Here is a 12,437-nt window from a genome sequence, read left to right as displayed (position 1 = left end):
ATCGGACGCCGCCGCCGATGATTTTGCCATCGGCGCACATGTCTACTAGCGGCTACCTTGCACAACGTAACAGCATTGCGATACAGCGAGAAAATGCCGCCAGCATCCTTGGTACAATGCCTCGAGGGCCTATTTTAGATTTAAGCTAGGTATTAATTTCTTTTAGTAATACCACTGTTTATATATTGCTTGAAAATAAATGATTTTTATTTTGTAAAAGAAAAACAAAAAATTTAAACTTAGAACTTGCTTTTGTTTCTAAAGTGTGGTAAAGCGGCTCAGACAAATCTTTAATTCACTTATTGCTTAAACCTACTTCTGCTTGTCAACAAAAAGTATTAACAGGCACTTTAATTCTAGGGTTAAAAAAGAAGCATAAAATATTGTTGTGGGATATAAATATTTAATGATAATTACTAATCAATTACTAAAAGTAATTATTTTGAAGTAATAATTTCATAATTCAGTCATTTTCATATGATTTTTGCATTTGCAATAACATGTAAACATAATTTTAAACATTTAAATTAGGTATTCCAGTCTTCACACCAATAGACACTTCGATGTATTTTAGCAGCCGTCGCGCCAAGAACCTTGCATCGTCTGACTTGAACATATCTGCTGTCATCATGTCAAGTTTGAAATGACTTTTGAAAGCCACTAGTTCACCAACATTCACTGCCATAGAATTTGGTGGTAATCCACTGGAGTTTACAAGAATAACTCGACGACTCCTCAGGTCAGGGTGAACTTGCATCAAAACTTTCTTAGCCCATTCAAGGCAGAATACTCGACTGGTATCCAAGCCCAGTATAACAAAGTCGATAGAAACTCTTCCAACTAAATCAGAGTGTTCCACGACTTCTTCTAAATGGAAAGAACGTAAGATTGTCAGTTTCCACCTGAAATTTCCCTGGGCATGTACATCTGTAAGAGCTTTGGATATCTTTTCGATGATGTCAACATTTGATGATAGTACAACTACGGATAAAAAGTTACTGCTTGTTGTAGGTCCAACCCATGGGGCAATTACAGTTGCTTCTTCAATCACAGACATTCTGATGATTATTGTTCTTTTGAGGACAATATATTTATTTTCTCGAATATAAACAGACAAGATAACCGCCGTTTGTTTGAATCGGCTTCGGCTGTCAAGTGTCAATGTCAATCCAATCTTATACATCTCACTCACCTATATATATACTTACTTTACTCTTTGTCTCACTCTATGGTTCCCAGGTTTAAAGCTCTTACAGACGGGCGTACTGGACCGCAACCTTGGTCCGGTCATAATATCTCTTTTTCGCTATAGCTGAGTCCATAACAGACGTACGGTAGACCATCTCCACACGATCGAACAGGCCTCGGACCGGACCAAGGTATAGTATGTTTTGGCTCAATTTCAAAGAAATACCGGGTGCGCTGCACAGATCAGTGTGTTTACTCTCATTCGTAGAAATGATGGTGACTGGTGTGTGGTAATAATGGACAGCAATCAGTAAGCTGTACTTATTTGCCGCTCATATTTCCACCAAATTAAGGGTTTCAAATATTGTGTGAACTGACAACACTAACAGTTAAAACGTCAAACTGACAGCACTAAACACGACGCGGGAACAGTACATTTTGCGCAAAAACTATTTATTATAATTTAATAGTTAGTTTTAATACGGCTCCCAAAGTATGAGGCGACGCGATGATAAATTTCCTGACAATGGCTTCGAAGCCTGGGGCGGTTACATGAACGCGAAAATTTCCAAATTGGAAGAGCAGTTTTCCTCCAGAGTGGGCAGTGAACAAGAGAAATTGTCGGATATATTCAGTGGGGTAAGCATATTTGTTAATGGATACACAATTCCCTCTGCAGACGAACTGAAAACTCTTATGGCAAAGCATGGCGGCGTTTATCACACTTACCAGCGTAGTGATGATTTTATTATAGCATCAAATTTACCCGACACTAAAGTAAAAAATATGTCGTTAGTCAAAGTAGTTAGGCCAGAATGGATTACAGACAGTATTACTGCCAATAAGCTGCTGAATTATAGAGATTACTTACTGTATGGGAACTCCAGATTGCAACCTCGACTTAACTTTGCTAAAGTCAAAAGTGATACTGATGTTGATAGCAAGCCACCAACAAGTATGCCGGAGAGCACTGTCAGTAAAAGTAATAGTGAGAAGTTAGATGATGTTCCAAATGTTGTTAACACTAAGCCGATAAATAATGTATCAGAAGATTTGCCCAAGAGGACAGACCACTCAACAAAAACAGCAGCAGATCCTAATTTTATTTCAGAATTTTATAATAATTCTCGTTTACATCATATTTCACAACTCGGAGCATGCTTTAAACAACATGTAAATGATCTAAGAGAGACCAGCAATTTTGAATTTCCTGCTCGAACACAGTTAAAGGAGAAAGTTCTTGCATTAAATAATGCCAACTGTCTATCACAAGTAATATTTGAGGGTGGAAAAACAATCATGCATATAGATATGGACTGTTTCTTTGTATCAGTAGGGTTACGAAAAAGACCGGAGCTGCGAGGGAAGCCTGTGGCTGTCACACATTCCAAGGGCGGACAAGGCAGACCCAAAAGGGCAGGAGTAGACAGGGATACTGAATTCAATTTATACAGAGAAAAGCAAGCTAAAAAATTAGAAAAAGCCACTGGTATAAATGAAGATATCAAATTGGAGACTAGAGTAGATGCCATTGGAGATGAGGATGACAAATATGGGTCTATGAGTGAAATAGCGTCATGTTCATATGAGGCTCGAGCAAAGGGCATTAGCAATGGTATGTTCATGGGTGCAGCTTTAAGATTATGCCCAGACATACAAACCATTCCGTATGATTTTGATGGATATAAAGAAGTCGCTTACACATTATACAACACCGTTGCTCAATACACTCTTAACATTGAGGCAGTGTCTTGTGATGAAATGTATGTTGATTGTAGTGAGCTATTGAAGGATTTAGATATTACTGTTCAAGACTTTGCAACTATATTGAGAGAAGAAATAAGGACTAAAACCGGGTGTCCTTGTTCAACTGGATTTGGAGGTAACCGCTTGCAGGCTAGGTTAGCAACAAAGCGAGCAAAACCAGATGGTCAGTTCTTCCTGTCTGCAGATCTTGTTGAAGATTTCATTTTTGACATTAAGCTGAGGGATCTACCTGGGGTGGGGAGGCAAACTGCTTCAAAATTGGAGTCTCTTGGTCATCAGACTTGTGGCTCCTTACAGAATCTCAGTTTAGCGTCTCTGCAACAACACTTGGGTATCAAAACAGGCCTTCAGTTGTATGATCAGTGTAGAGGTCGAGATAATAATCCCCTAACATTCCATACAGTGAGAAAATCTGTATCAGCTGAAGTTAACTATGGAATTAGATTTGAGAATAATGAGCAATGCATAGAATTTTTAAAACAATTGTCAGCTGAAGTCCACACAAGAATGGTACAATTTAAAGTTGTGGGAAAATGTATCACTCTAAAACTTATGGTAAGAGATGAAAAAGCACCAGTAGAAACTGCAAAATTTATGGGGCATGGGTTTTGCAATGTTATAAACAAGTCAACTTCTTTACTCAATGCTACAAACGATGTGGAAATCATAACTAGAGAAATAATATCTCTTTGTAACAAACAGAAGATAGACCCTAAAGAAATGAGAGGTATAGGGATACAGGTCACTAAATTAGAATCTCTAGCAAATAAGGGTCAAACAAAAGGAGCTATGAGCAAATTCCTTGTCAATACGAATTCAATCAAACCTGAAAGTAAAAATACGGCAAATCTTCCTGAAATTGTGATTAAAGTAAAACCTGAGCCAGTTCCAAAGCCAACAACACCCAAAAAAACAAAAGCACAATCTCCCAAAAAATCTCCAGTGATAGGTTCCAATAAAAGTTCCCCTGTCGCCTCTGGGAAAAGGCGAGGTAGACCTCCCAAAAATCTATCTTTAAGAACACAGGTCTCAACTTCAAAAAATCTTATGAGTAAATTTTTACATGGACAGAGTAACTACAACCCCCCATACAAACCACCTATACCTGTGCAGACTGTAGTTAAACAAGAAAAACAGGAAGTTAAAAAAGAAACTAAAGAAGTTAAGAAAGTATCTTCTCCTAATCAGGGTTTACTAGATCTCCCATGGGACAAAGTAAGAGAACTACTAAGAGCATGGCTTGAGAGCGGCCAAACTCCCATACCTTACGATATTAATTTGATCGTCACATATATGCGAGAAATGGTTATCAACAAGAACATAGACAAGTTAAACATACTTTTGAACTTTCTGAGGAGAAGAATTCGCGAAATGAATAGCAGCAGTTGGATGGATGTGTATGAGAATATAATGGAACAAGTCCAGAACGCGATGGTCGCTGTTTATGGCAAAAAGCTGTGGGTTGGTAATTAACGGTTTAAATTGTTGACAAGCGTGATGATAATGAGCCAATGATAACTGCCAGTATCAAGACAATGTCTTCGTGCAAAGTGTCATTCTATGGAACTTGCTAACTATGTAAACACACCGCCATATTGAAATTGTTTCTGAATGATGAATTTACTAGTGACTTTTGTTTACATAATTAGCAAGTTCCATAGAATGACACTTTAAGGTGGCTACTTACCTATCTTACGATAGCTAAAGTCGTTGTCGGCGCTGTGGACTTGACAATTGACGATGATTATCGTGATTGAGTTGTGATGTGATGTGCTAAACGTAAAAATCTTCAAAGGCAACAAAATAAAACAAACAATGTTACAATTGTTTTATTTATTTTCCATTGTTTCTATTATATAAGATGACCATTTAATATACTTTTCAGATACATGAATTTAGCGAAGTTATTGCATGTATCACTTTAATAAGGCTGCCATGCAAGATTCAGTCGTGCATGCAAGTTAGTATACAATTATACATCCATTGAAGACACTAATCATTTAACGTCTTTGGCAGCTCCGGACATCACAGGACAATTTTTACATTTGCTGGAACCAATAAGGAGATACACTGTATTCAAGGTGCAACCAATTGCGGCGCACGGTCACGCTACGTACGTTTTTTTTAATTAAATTGATTTTAAAATGAGAATCGTTCCTCCTACACTAACTAGGACTGCTGGAGCGGACTACATTACGCACGATTCACAAAATTAAATTTGCCAATTGTCTAGTCCTCTAATCTGGTAACTAAAATAATGCGAGAATTTGAAAAATTAGATTTCTTACTTCTAGTAACATGATTTAATTAAATAAACAAATACAATAGGTACAGAGAAAGTTTTGATTAGCCAGATTATTCGGGTAGATGGGGTTTTCAAATTGAGATGATTTGATCCTCATGAAGGGCCCTTTTCGTGAGTTGACAATATTATATTCGTGCCTAGCGTGCGCCGCAGTGGTTTTACCGTTACAATAAGTAGAATCGTGTAACACTATGATTTAGTAAGAACATGATCTTAAGTAGGTAGAACTTGATTATCGTAATTTACTTTTAAATGTACCAATACGGTATCACTCATAAAATGGCAGTTAGTATCACTTTACGTTTCGTTAAACACTTATTTAGACGCATTACTGAAAAATGTTAGCTCTCAAGATATACCAACGAGAATTCATAAAAATAATATTTAACACAAGAAGTAAATTATTTTTTTCAAAGTAAATACATTTATAATTTATATCACAGTTGCTAATCGCAATAAAGGTAATACATTGATCTTCACTTAATTTTTAAGAAATATAAGTTCATTTATAATTTCGATACAGTCATATTTCCATAAAATATTGGAATACTTATATGTATATTTTTGTAACTATATCCCGATATGTTGTATACAAATCAAATTTGTAAGAAAATTAATAATAATATTAATAATGTACTTTTTACTTCTTAAGTTCAAACCTAAAACTACTTGTGACAAAAATATAAGTGCAGCTAAGTATTTGTCTGATGGTAAATAACAATAACAACAAAAAAATCTAAGAAAAGTAAAAAATAAAAACACTAATTCCACAACACATTTGTTAGTCTAAAGAACACTTAAAATTAATGCTTTATTCTCAGTGGAATATCAACCGAGGTCTGTGGCAAATGGTGCCCCGTGCTTGTATGGAAAATGTTATATGGGACCCTCCTGCGCCTATGGCATGGAAAATGTTATATATCCTGCGCGTACACATGCTTATGGCATCATTGGCATCACGGATAGTTTGTGGCATTTTGCCCGTCTATGAATTCCACTAGTAAAACAATATGTACAAAATGGCGTTTAAGTAAGGGCCGGTTTTTGAAACTAAGGCCCTTTTACAAGCTACTTGCATTTCATATAAAAATATGCTTTAGCACTTAAAGCTACTTTGCTATTGGTGAAATGCTAAGAACTTCGAATCTATTTTGTGTTGCCCATTTGCCTGCGTTGATCAACTATTAACATATACCTAGGTAATGTTGCTTGCACACTTTGCATACTGTAGCTGGAGCAAGTAGAGCAATTTACGGTAGCAATTGTTTTGACAGTTAATCTAGATGGCCCTGCATAGGGCCATGTGGGCCACAGTATATGTGTTAATTCTTTTTCAGATGTCAAATTGTGTCAAAATTCCAGTCCACGAAAGTTAGCATTTTCGCCGCGTTGATCGCGATCATCGCTTTCAATTAAATAAAAATAAGCTACGCCATCTAGTTTAGCTATCAAAAGTGTTTTACGATATATTTTTCAACTGTGTAAAACCTTATACCCTTCGAGCAACACCGGCTTCCGACACATCGGAAGGGAGGGGCCCAAGCGATATCTCACCGTACAAATCTTTCTGCCATTTTTCGCGGGGGGAAAGGTGCACACAGTCGCACTTCTCACACACTTACATACAAAATCCAATCTGTAATGACGACACAAATACATAGAAAATGACACACGTCAAAGACAAATCTTGCAAACCTCGATCTCTTTTTGTGTACGGACGAGTGACAAGTGTCACAACACGCACACTAACACATTTTCGTTGAAGTATGTTATTGTATTCTGAGAGATGAGAAGTCGGATTTGTCGCTCGACCGATCCGCAATTTGTACTGAGCGAGCAAAATCGATAAATCCAACAATTACATGAGACTAAAATATAATAATTGTGTTTGAATGTAATTAAACGTATGATATGTAAAAAAAAATATTACATGTGAAATGTAACACTTTCTTTTTGTAAATTTGATGTCCTCGACCTCTTTTTATAACAAAAAACCGAGCAAACAGGCATTTTTGTGCAGCAGTGTTCACGCGCGCGTCTGGACTCGGTCTAGTGAAAAATCCAAGTGCAACTAGTTTTATTACCCGCGCTAGATTAGATTGACGCGCTAATCTTGTACCTCGGCAGAGGGGAAATAGTGCGAATGCCGCCTCCCTTCCTAGACCGGGAGATAGTGACACATTTTACTGGGTCATTTGTACCAGTATGGCGGTTCGTCAGGGGTCTAAGCATGTAATGAAGGAAAGAAAATGCTATGACCATAGCGCTGGTACCGGCGGCCCAATCGCGTGGGCGTTAGTCGAACGTGTCGGATAAAATACGAGTGTCGAACGATTTGTACCACAAAAATCCTCGTATTATTCGATAGTCCATAAAAAAGAAGTAGGCGGTAGCGTAATGCCATACTTCTCCGGTGTGACTTACAGCCCGCCATACTGAGGCGAACACGTTAATTAAAAAAAAACAATTCAACCATTTGTACCAAGCTAATTTTTGCACAGGTGATCATCGTCGAGCAGCCATTCATGGACATCACCATGCCATACTTTTCGGATGGTTCCAAATGCCCGCCATACCGCCGCAAGGAAGTTATTTTTTTTTTTTTGCTAAACGATTTGTACCAGTATTGCATTTAAATTTTTGGAGAGTATTTGATAAAATGTGACCGTTATTATAATTGCCATACTTATAGTAGGGGGAAAAAGTGCTGCCATACTTGAAAAACTTATTTAATCGACACGTTTCAAAAATACGACTATACAATACGTAAAATATTTTTTTACAGCATGGCATCATCATATTCTGTTTGATTGGATACAATTATACCTAAAAATAAATTATTCCGGATTATAACTACGGGGCGGACGACTGTGAGACTTAAGCCAAGACTTAAAAAATAAAAAAAAATTTGACGATTTGTACCAGTATGGCATTTGGATTTTTGGAAATTATATGATGCAATGTGACCATTATTATATTTGCCATACTTCTAATAGGGGGAGAAAGGGGCACCATACTTGAAATAAAAAAAAAATATTGTACACATTTGCCACCTCCTACAGGTATGGCATTATGAGATTTCCATTTATGATCACACAGAAAGTTTTGAAAAAAAATTACAAGGTGGTACAAATCGTTTAGCAATAAAAAAAAAATTAACTCCTTTTCGGCGGTATGGCGGCCATTTGGAACCATCCGAAAAGTATGGCATGGTGATGTCCATGAATGGCTGCTCGACGATGATCACCTGTGCAAAAATTAGCTTGGTACAAATGGTTGAATTGTTTTTTTTTAATTAACGTGTTCGCCTCAGTATGGCGGGCTGTAAGTCACACCGGAGAAGTATGGCATTACGCTACCGCCTACTTCTTTTTTATGGACTATCGAATAATACGAGGATTTTTGTGGTACAAATCGTTCGACACTCGTATTTTATCCGACACGTTCGACTAACGCCCACGCGATTGGGCCGCCGGTACCAGCGCTATGGTCATAGCATTTTCTTTCCTTCATTACATGCTTAGACCCCTGACGAACCGCCATACTGGTACAAATGACCCAGTAAAATGTGTCACTATCTCCCGGTCTATCCGTGTTGCTCGAAGCTTATACCCATCTGCTTGTAGCCCTAAAAGAGCGGGAGATGGTTATCTGCTAGAGTGAGATGATAATAATATTATTATCTGCATATATATATACACGAGTATATACTCGTATCACTTTCTCGCTTTAGCAGATGGCTGCTTTTTTTTACTGGATTGCAAGCAGGACCATAGTACTAGGTTTTATAGCCTATTCCATATGAATCTGCAAAGAATTAAAAAAATGTGTTTCTAACCGTTCCGCCAATGATATAATTCCATGGACACAAAAAGTGGTACCTCATTGGCCGTACGAATGTCCTGGTTTTGTTTTTAATATTTGGCAATGTTTAAGGTGTTTGATTGTTACTCAAGAGCCTACAATTCCAAAAAGAGCCAAAAAATCTAACTACAGATCCAAATGAAACAGACTTAGGTACTATAACATTTTTGTCTATGGTATTCACTTATTAACGTCAACGCTGCCAACTAAGGGTTCTCGACGGCGTCTCACGCGGTCGAGTTGGTGGAGATCGAGTGCTTCAGCTTCGAGTCGATGATGATCTCGTCGCCCGACCGGATGTTGTAGGAGTACAGCTGCTTGGTCGGGTACTTCATCTCTTCCGGCCCCTGATGGCACTCGAGGAAATTTAATTTATAAATTTGGTATAGTATAGAAAAAAAAACAAGTTAAAAAATGTTCTACAAAAAATAAAACATTAAGAAAATGACATAAAATGAACAACCTACGTAACTCTATTACTAAGCCTCCGCTTTCTGTCTGTCTGTAGGTATGTAGACCTACAAATTTTTTAAAAATTTTACGGGATATTACTTACTATGAATTTTTATGTAATTTCCTTCATGGTTTTTGAGTAGGTAAATTGTTATAACCATCTAGACGAGGTGACAACATTTAAGGGTTCCGATTCTGCCACGGAACCCTAAAAATATAGGTAATATAATGATAGAAAAGATGGATAGGATATACTGTGTGAGAGAAGAGTAAGACGACATGAAAAGAAAGAATCTTAATAAGACAGGGCTGTTGTTTGTTGGGTTTAGTTTTAGTGTAGTAGAGGTTTAGGTATTTACCTGAGAATCTCTGAGTTCTTGATCGACGTAGAAGAGTCTCATTTTGGACGCTGGGAAGCCGGCCAATCGCTCCAGCCTAGTCTTCAGGTCAGCGACAGTTCTGAAATTAGCAAAATTCAAGATAAACAAAGACAAAAGATATACTAAAACACGTATCAATCATGTGCTGTGTCAATCATAGACCAAGCAATATTAAGACATTTGTAGCCACTTTTTACCTTAGGGTGGTATTCGACGCGTCCAATTTCTTTGTCCAATGTATATTGCGTCTCACATTTTGCTTTAATGAGAGAGTGAGACGCACTGACATTGGACAAAGAAATTGGACGCGTCGAATACCACCCTAAGGTAAAAAGTGGCTACAAATGTCTTAATATTGCTTGGTCTATGATTGACACAGCGTTGTAACAAAAATCCGTCAACTCTTAATGTATGAAAATTAGGGTTCTTGAAGAGAGTAGGTACGACTTGGTGATCTGCACCCGCGTCTCGGGTCCCTGACACCAGCGGGCCCAGCTTGCCCTGGACGCCCACCAGCTCCTAGGGTTGTTCTTTACCTATAAACGTCAACGGTGCGGACTTCGCTGTTCTCTCCGCAGGTGAAGGTGATCTGCACCCGCTTCTCGGGTCTCAGGTCCACGGACACCAGCGGGTCCAGCTTGCCATGGACGCTCACCAGCTCCCAGTACCTGGAAAATTAGTTGAGAGGTCATTATGACGAAAGTGGACGAGTGCGCGAGAATGCTGAATGGCTTTACATACTGTAGTCCCATTATCCTCTCTGGATATTAACGCTATAGAAAATATGATTACACAATTTTATGTAAGTAAAGTAACCACAAACTATGCCCCTTCGTATTTCTTTTTTTTTGTAGTTAGGAGCATGTAAAATATTATATGGAAGTCCGGTCCATTGAAGCTTTCATCATTATCATACCAAACATTTCATAAACACATTTAAGTAGTAACTTTGAATGGTATGATAATGATGAAAGCTTCAATGGACCGGACTTCCATATAATTGTTTACATGCTCCTAACTACGAAAAAAAAAAACGAAGGGCTTAGTTGTGGTCACTCCTACAATAGGTAATAGGTACTCCTAATAATGTAACTTTTCCGTGTAGGCAGTTGTTATTCCGCAATACCTACCTAATCCTAGCCCATTTTAAATATGTACAAACATACTTGTACCTACACACATTTATAGTATTCAGATTAATAGGCATTTTTACTAAAATTAATGCAAATTGATGCATTTTAACTAGGTAGTTTCTATTTAATAATATAATAGTGGAATGTTTATCGCGACCTTCGTGTGTTTCGCCATTGTACCAAATACGCATCATATTATATTCATAAGCACAGAAACAGCCATAAATATGTACACAGATTTCCCCCTTATTTCCAATAACATAAGGTCTGAAAGTGTATATGTAGGTAGCTATGTGCGGGCGAGAGGTATCATTGAAATTTGCATGCCAATTTAGTCATTTAGGTCGCAATTTCAGTGCGAATTCTCTGCCCACACTTGATCATAATTTATTAACCTTCAAATCCAGTGTTTATTGATTTGATAGCTGTTGGTCCGAAACGCGATTCGTCCAAATGAATTTAAGTACGCTTTTCGCCCAACACGCTTTTCGTCCAACACGCTTTTAGGCCAACACGCTTTTCGTCCAACACGCTTTTAGGCCAACACGCTTTTCGTCCAACACGCTTTTAGGCCAACACGCTTTTCGTCCAACACGCTTTTAGGCCAACACGCTTTTCGGCCAACACGCATTACGTCCAACACACTTTACGTCCAACACGCTTTTAGTTATAGCAAAGTTATTTTACATCTCGTGTTTTTGTGTCCCTCGCTACGCTCAAGATTGATGAGGGGATCTGACTACCTTCCATATGTCCTATTGATTCGAAATTTGGTACCGTGTTACTTCAATGATATTGAAACAACATGGTAAGGTAACCCATGACTTTAAATATGACATGTTAGAGTAAGGTTTAGATTTCGAAGGTGGGTAATTAAATGGGATTAATTAGGCTCCATTTCCACTGCGGCAGAAACAAAATGGACAAATAGCTACTTGGACGAACGGCGTAAATGATTCTTGACGAACCACGTAGTTGACGAACTAAGATTTGGACAAATGGCGACTTGGACGAATCGCGATATGGGCGAACGGCGTAAATGATACTTGACGAACCACGTAATGGACAAATCGCTACTTGGACGAATTACAATTTGGACTAACAGCTATCAAATCGTACGTTTTTTTTGGGTTTCGATCCTTACTCAACGAGAATCTTTATATTTTTGCCATGTCCGTCCACCCGCCCCGTTCATCTTGGCTCAAAAACTCGGCTCAAATTGTAGAGATTGAATGAAACAGAACTATACCTGACTAGGCTACATCGGGCAGCGTTAAATAATAATCGTTAATAGGCCACACTTATGCAGGACCATGCGATGGAATATTTTTCAGTTTTTTTTACTAA

The 12,437-nt window shown here is 38.0% G+C and overlaps 3 protein-coding genes across 4 annotated transcripts in view; 1 reads left to right on the top strand and 2 right to left on the bottom strand.

The window, feature by feature from the left end:
* Positions 1–406: 406 nt before the first annotated feature.
* Positions 407–1,149, bottom strand: LOC134796870 (uncharacterized). The gene has a single exon (XM_063769075.1). The coding sequence runs from the start codon at positions 1,055–1,057 to the stop codon at positions 515–517; it is 543 nt and encodes a 180-aa protein (XP_063625145.1). The 5' UTR covers positions 1,058–1,149; the 3' UTR covers positions 407–514.
* Positions 1,150–1,612: 463 nt separating this feature from the next.
* LOC134797131 (DNA repair protein Rev1) lies at positions 1,613–4,498 on the top strand. Its single transcript, XM_063769368.1, has one exon. The coding sequence runs from the start codon at positions 1,684–1,686 to the stop codon at positions 4,426–4,428; it is 2,745 nt and encodes a 914-aa protein (XP_063625438.1). The 5' UTR covers positions 1,613–1,683; the 3' UTR covers positions 4,429–4,498.
* Positions 4,499–8,880: 4,382 nt separating this feature from the next.
* Positions 8,881–12,437, bottom strand: part of LOC134797136 (tubulin-specific chaperone cofactor E-like protein) — a 38,268-nt gene continuing 34,711 nt past the window's right edge. Inside the window, exons 6-8 of one of the 2 annotated variants that reach the window (XM_063769379.1) lie at positions 10,494–10,625; positions 9,937–10,036; positions 8,881–9,480 (exon numbers count right to left, since the gene is read on the bottom strand). In XM_063769379.1, coding sequence (XP_063625449.1) covers positions 9,352–9,480; positions 9,937–10,036; positions 10,494–10,625 — 361 coding nt within the window. In that variant the 3' untranslated portion in view covers positions 8,881–9,351. The remainder of the gene's footprint in view (positions 9,481–9,936; positions 10,037–10,493; positions 10,626–12,437) is intronic. The other variant, XM_063769381.1, reaches the window with a different exon arrangement.

Source organism: Cydia splendana, chromosome 14, assembly GCF_910591565.1.
Source record: "Cydia splendana chromosome 14, ilCydSple1.2, whole genome shotgun sequence".
Lineage (NCBI taxonomy): Eukaryota > Metazoa > Arthropoda > Insecta > Lepidoptera > Tortricidae > Cydia > Cydia splendana.
Note: the sequence above shows the minus strand (reverse complement) of the source record. Positions and strands in the feature narration are given on the sequence as shown.

Excerpts from the sequence above, each read along its gene's own strand:
- LOC134796870 (XM_063769075.1), bottom strand. The coding sequence starts at position 1,057 with ATGTCTGTGATTGAAGAAGCAACTGTAATTGCCCCATGGGTTGGACCT.
- LOC134797131 (XM_063769368.1), top strand. The coding sequence starts at position 1,684 with ATGAGGCGACGCGATGATAAATTTCCTGACAATGGCTTCGAAGCCTGG.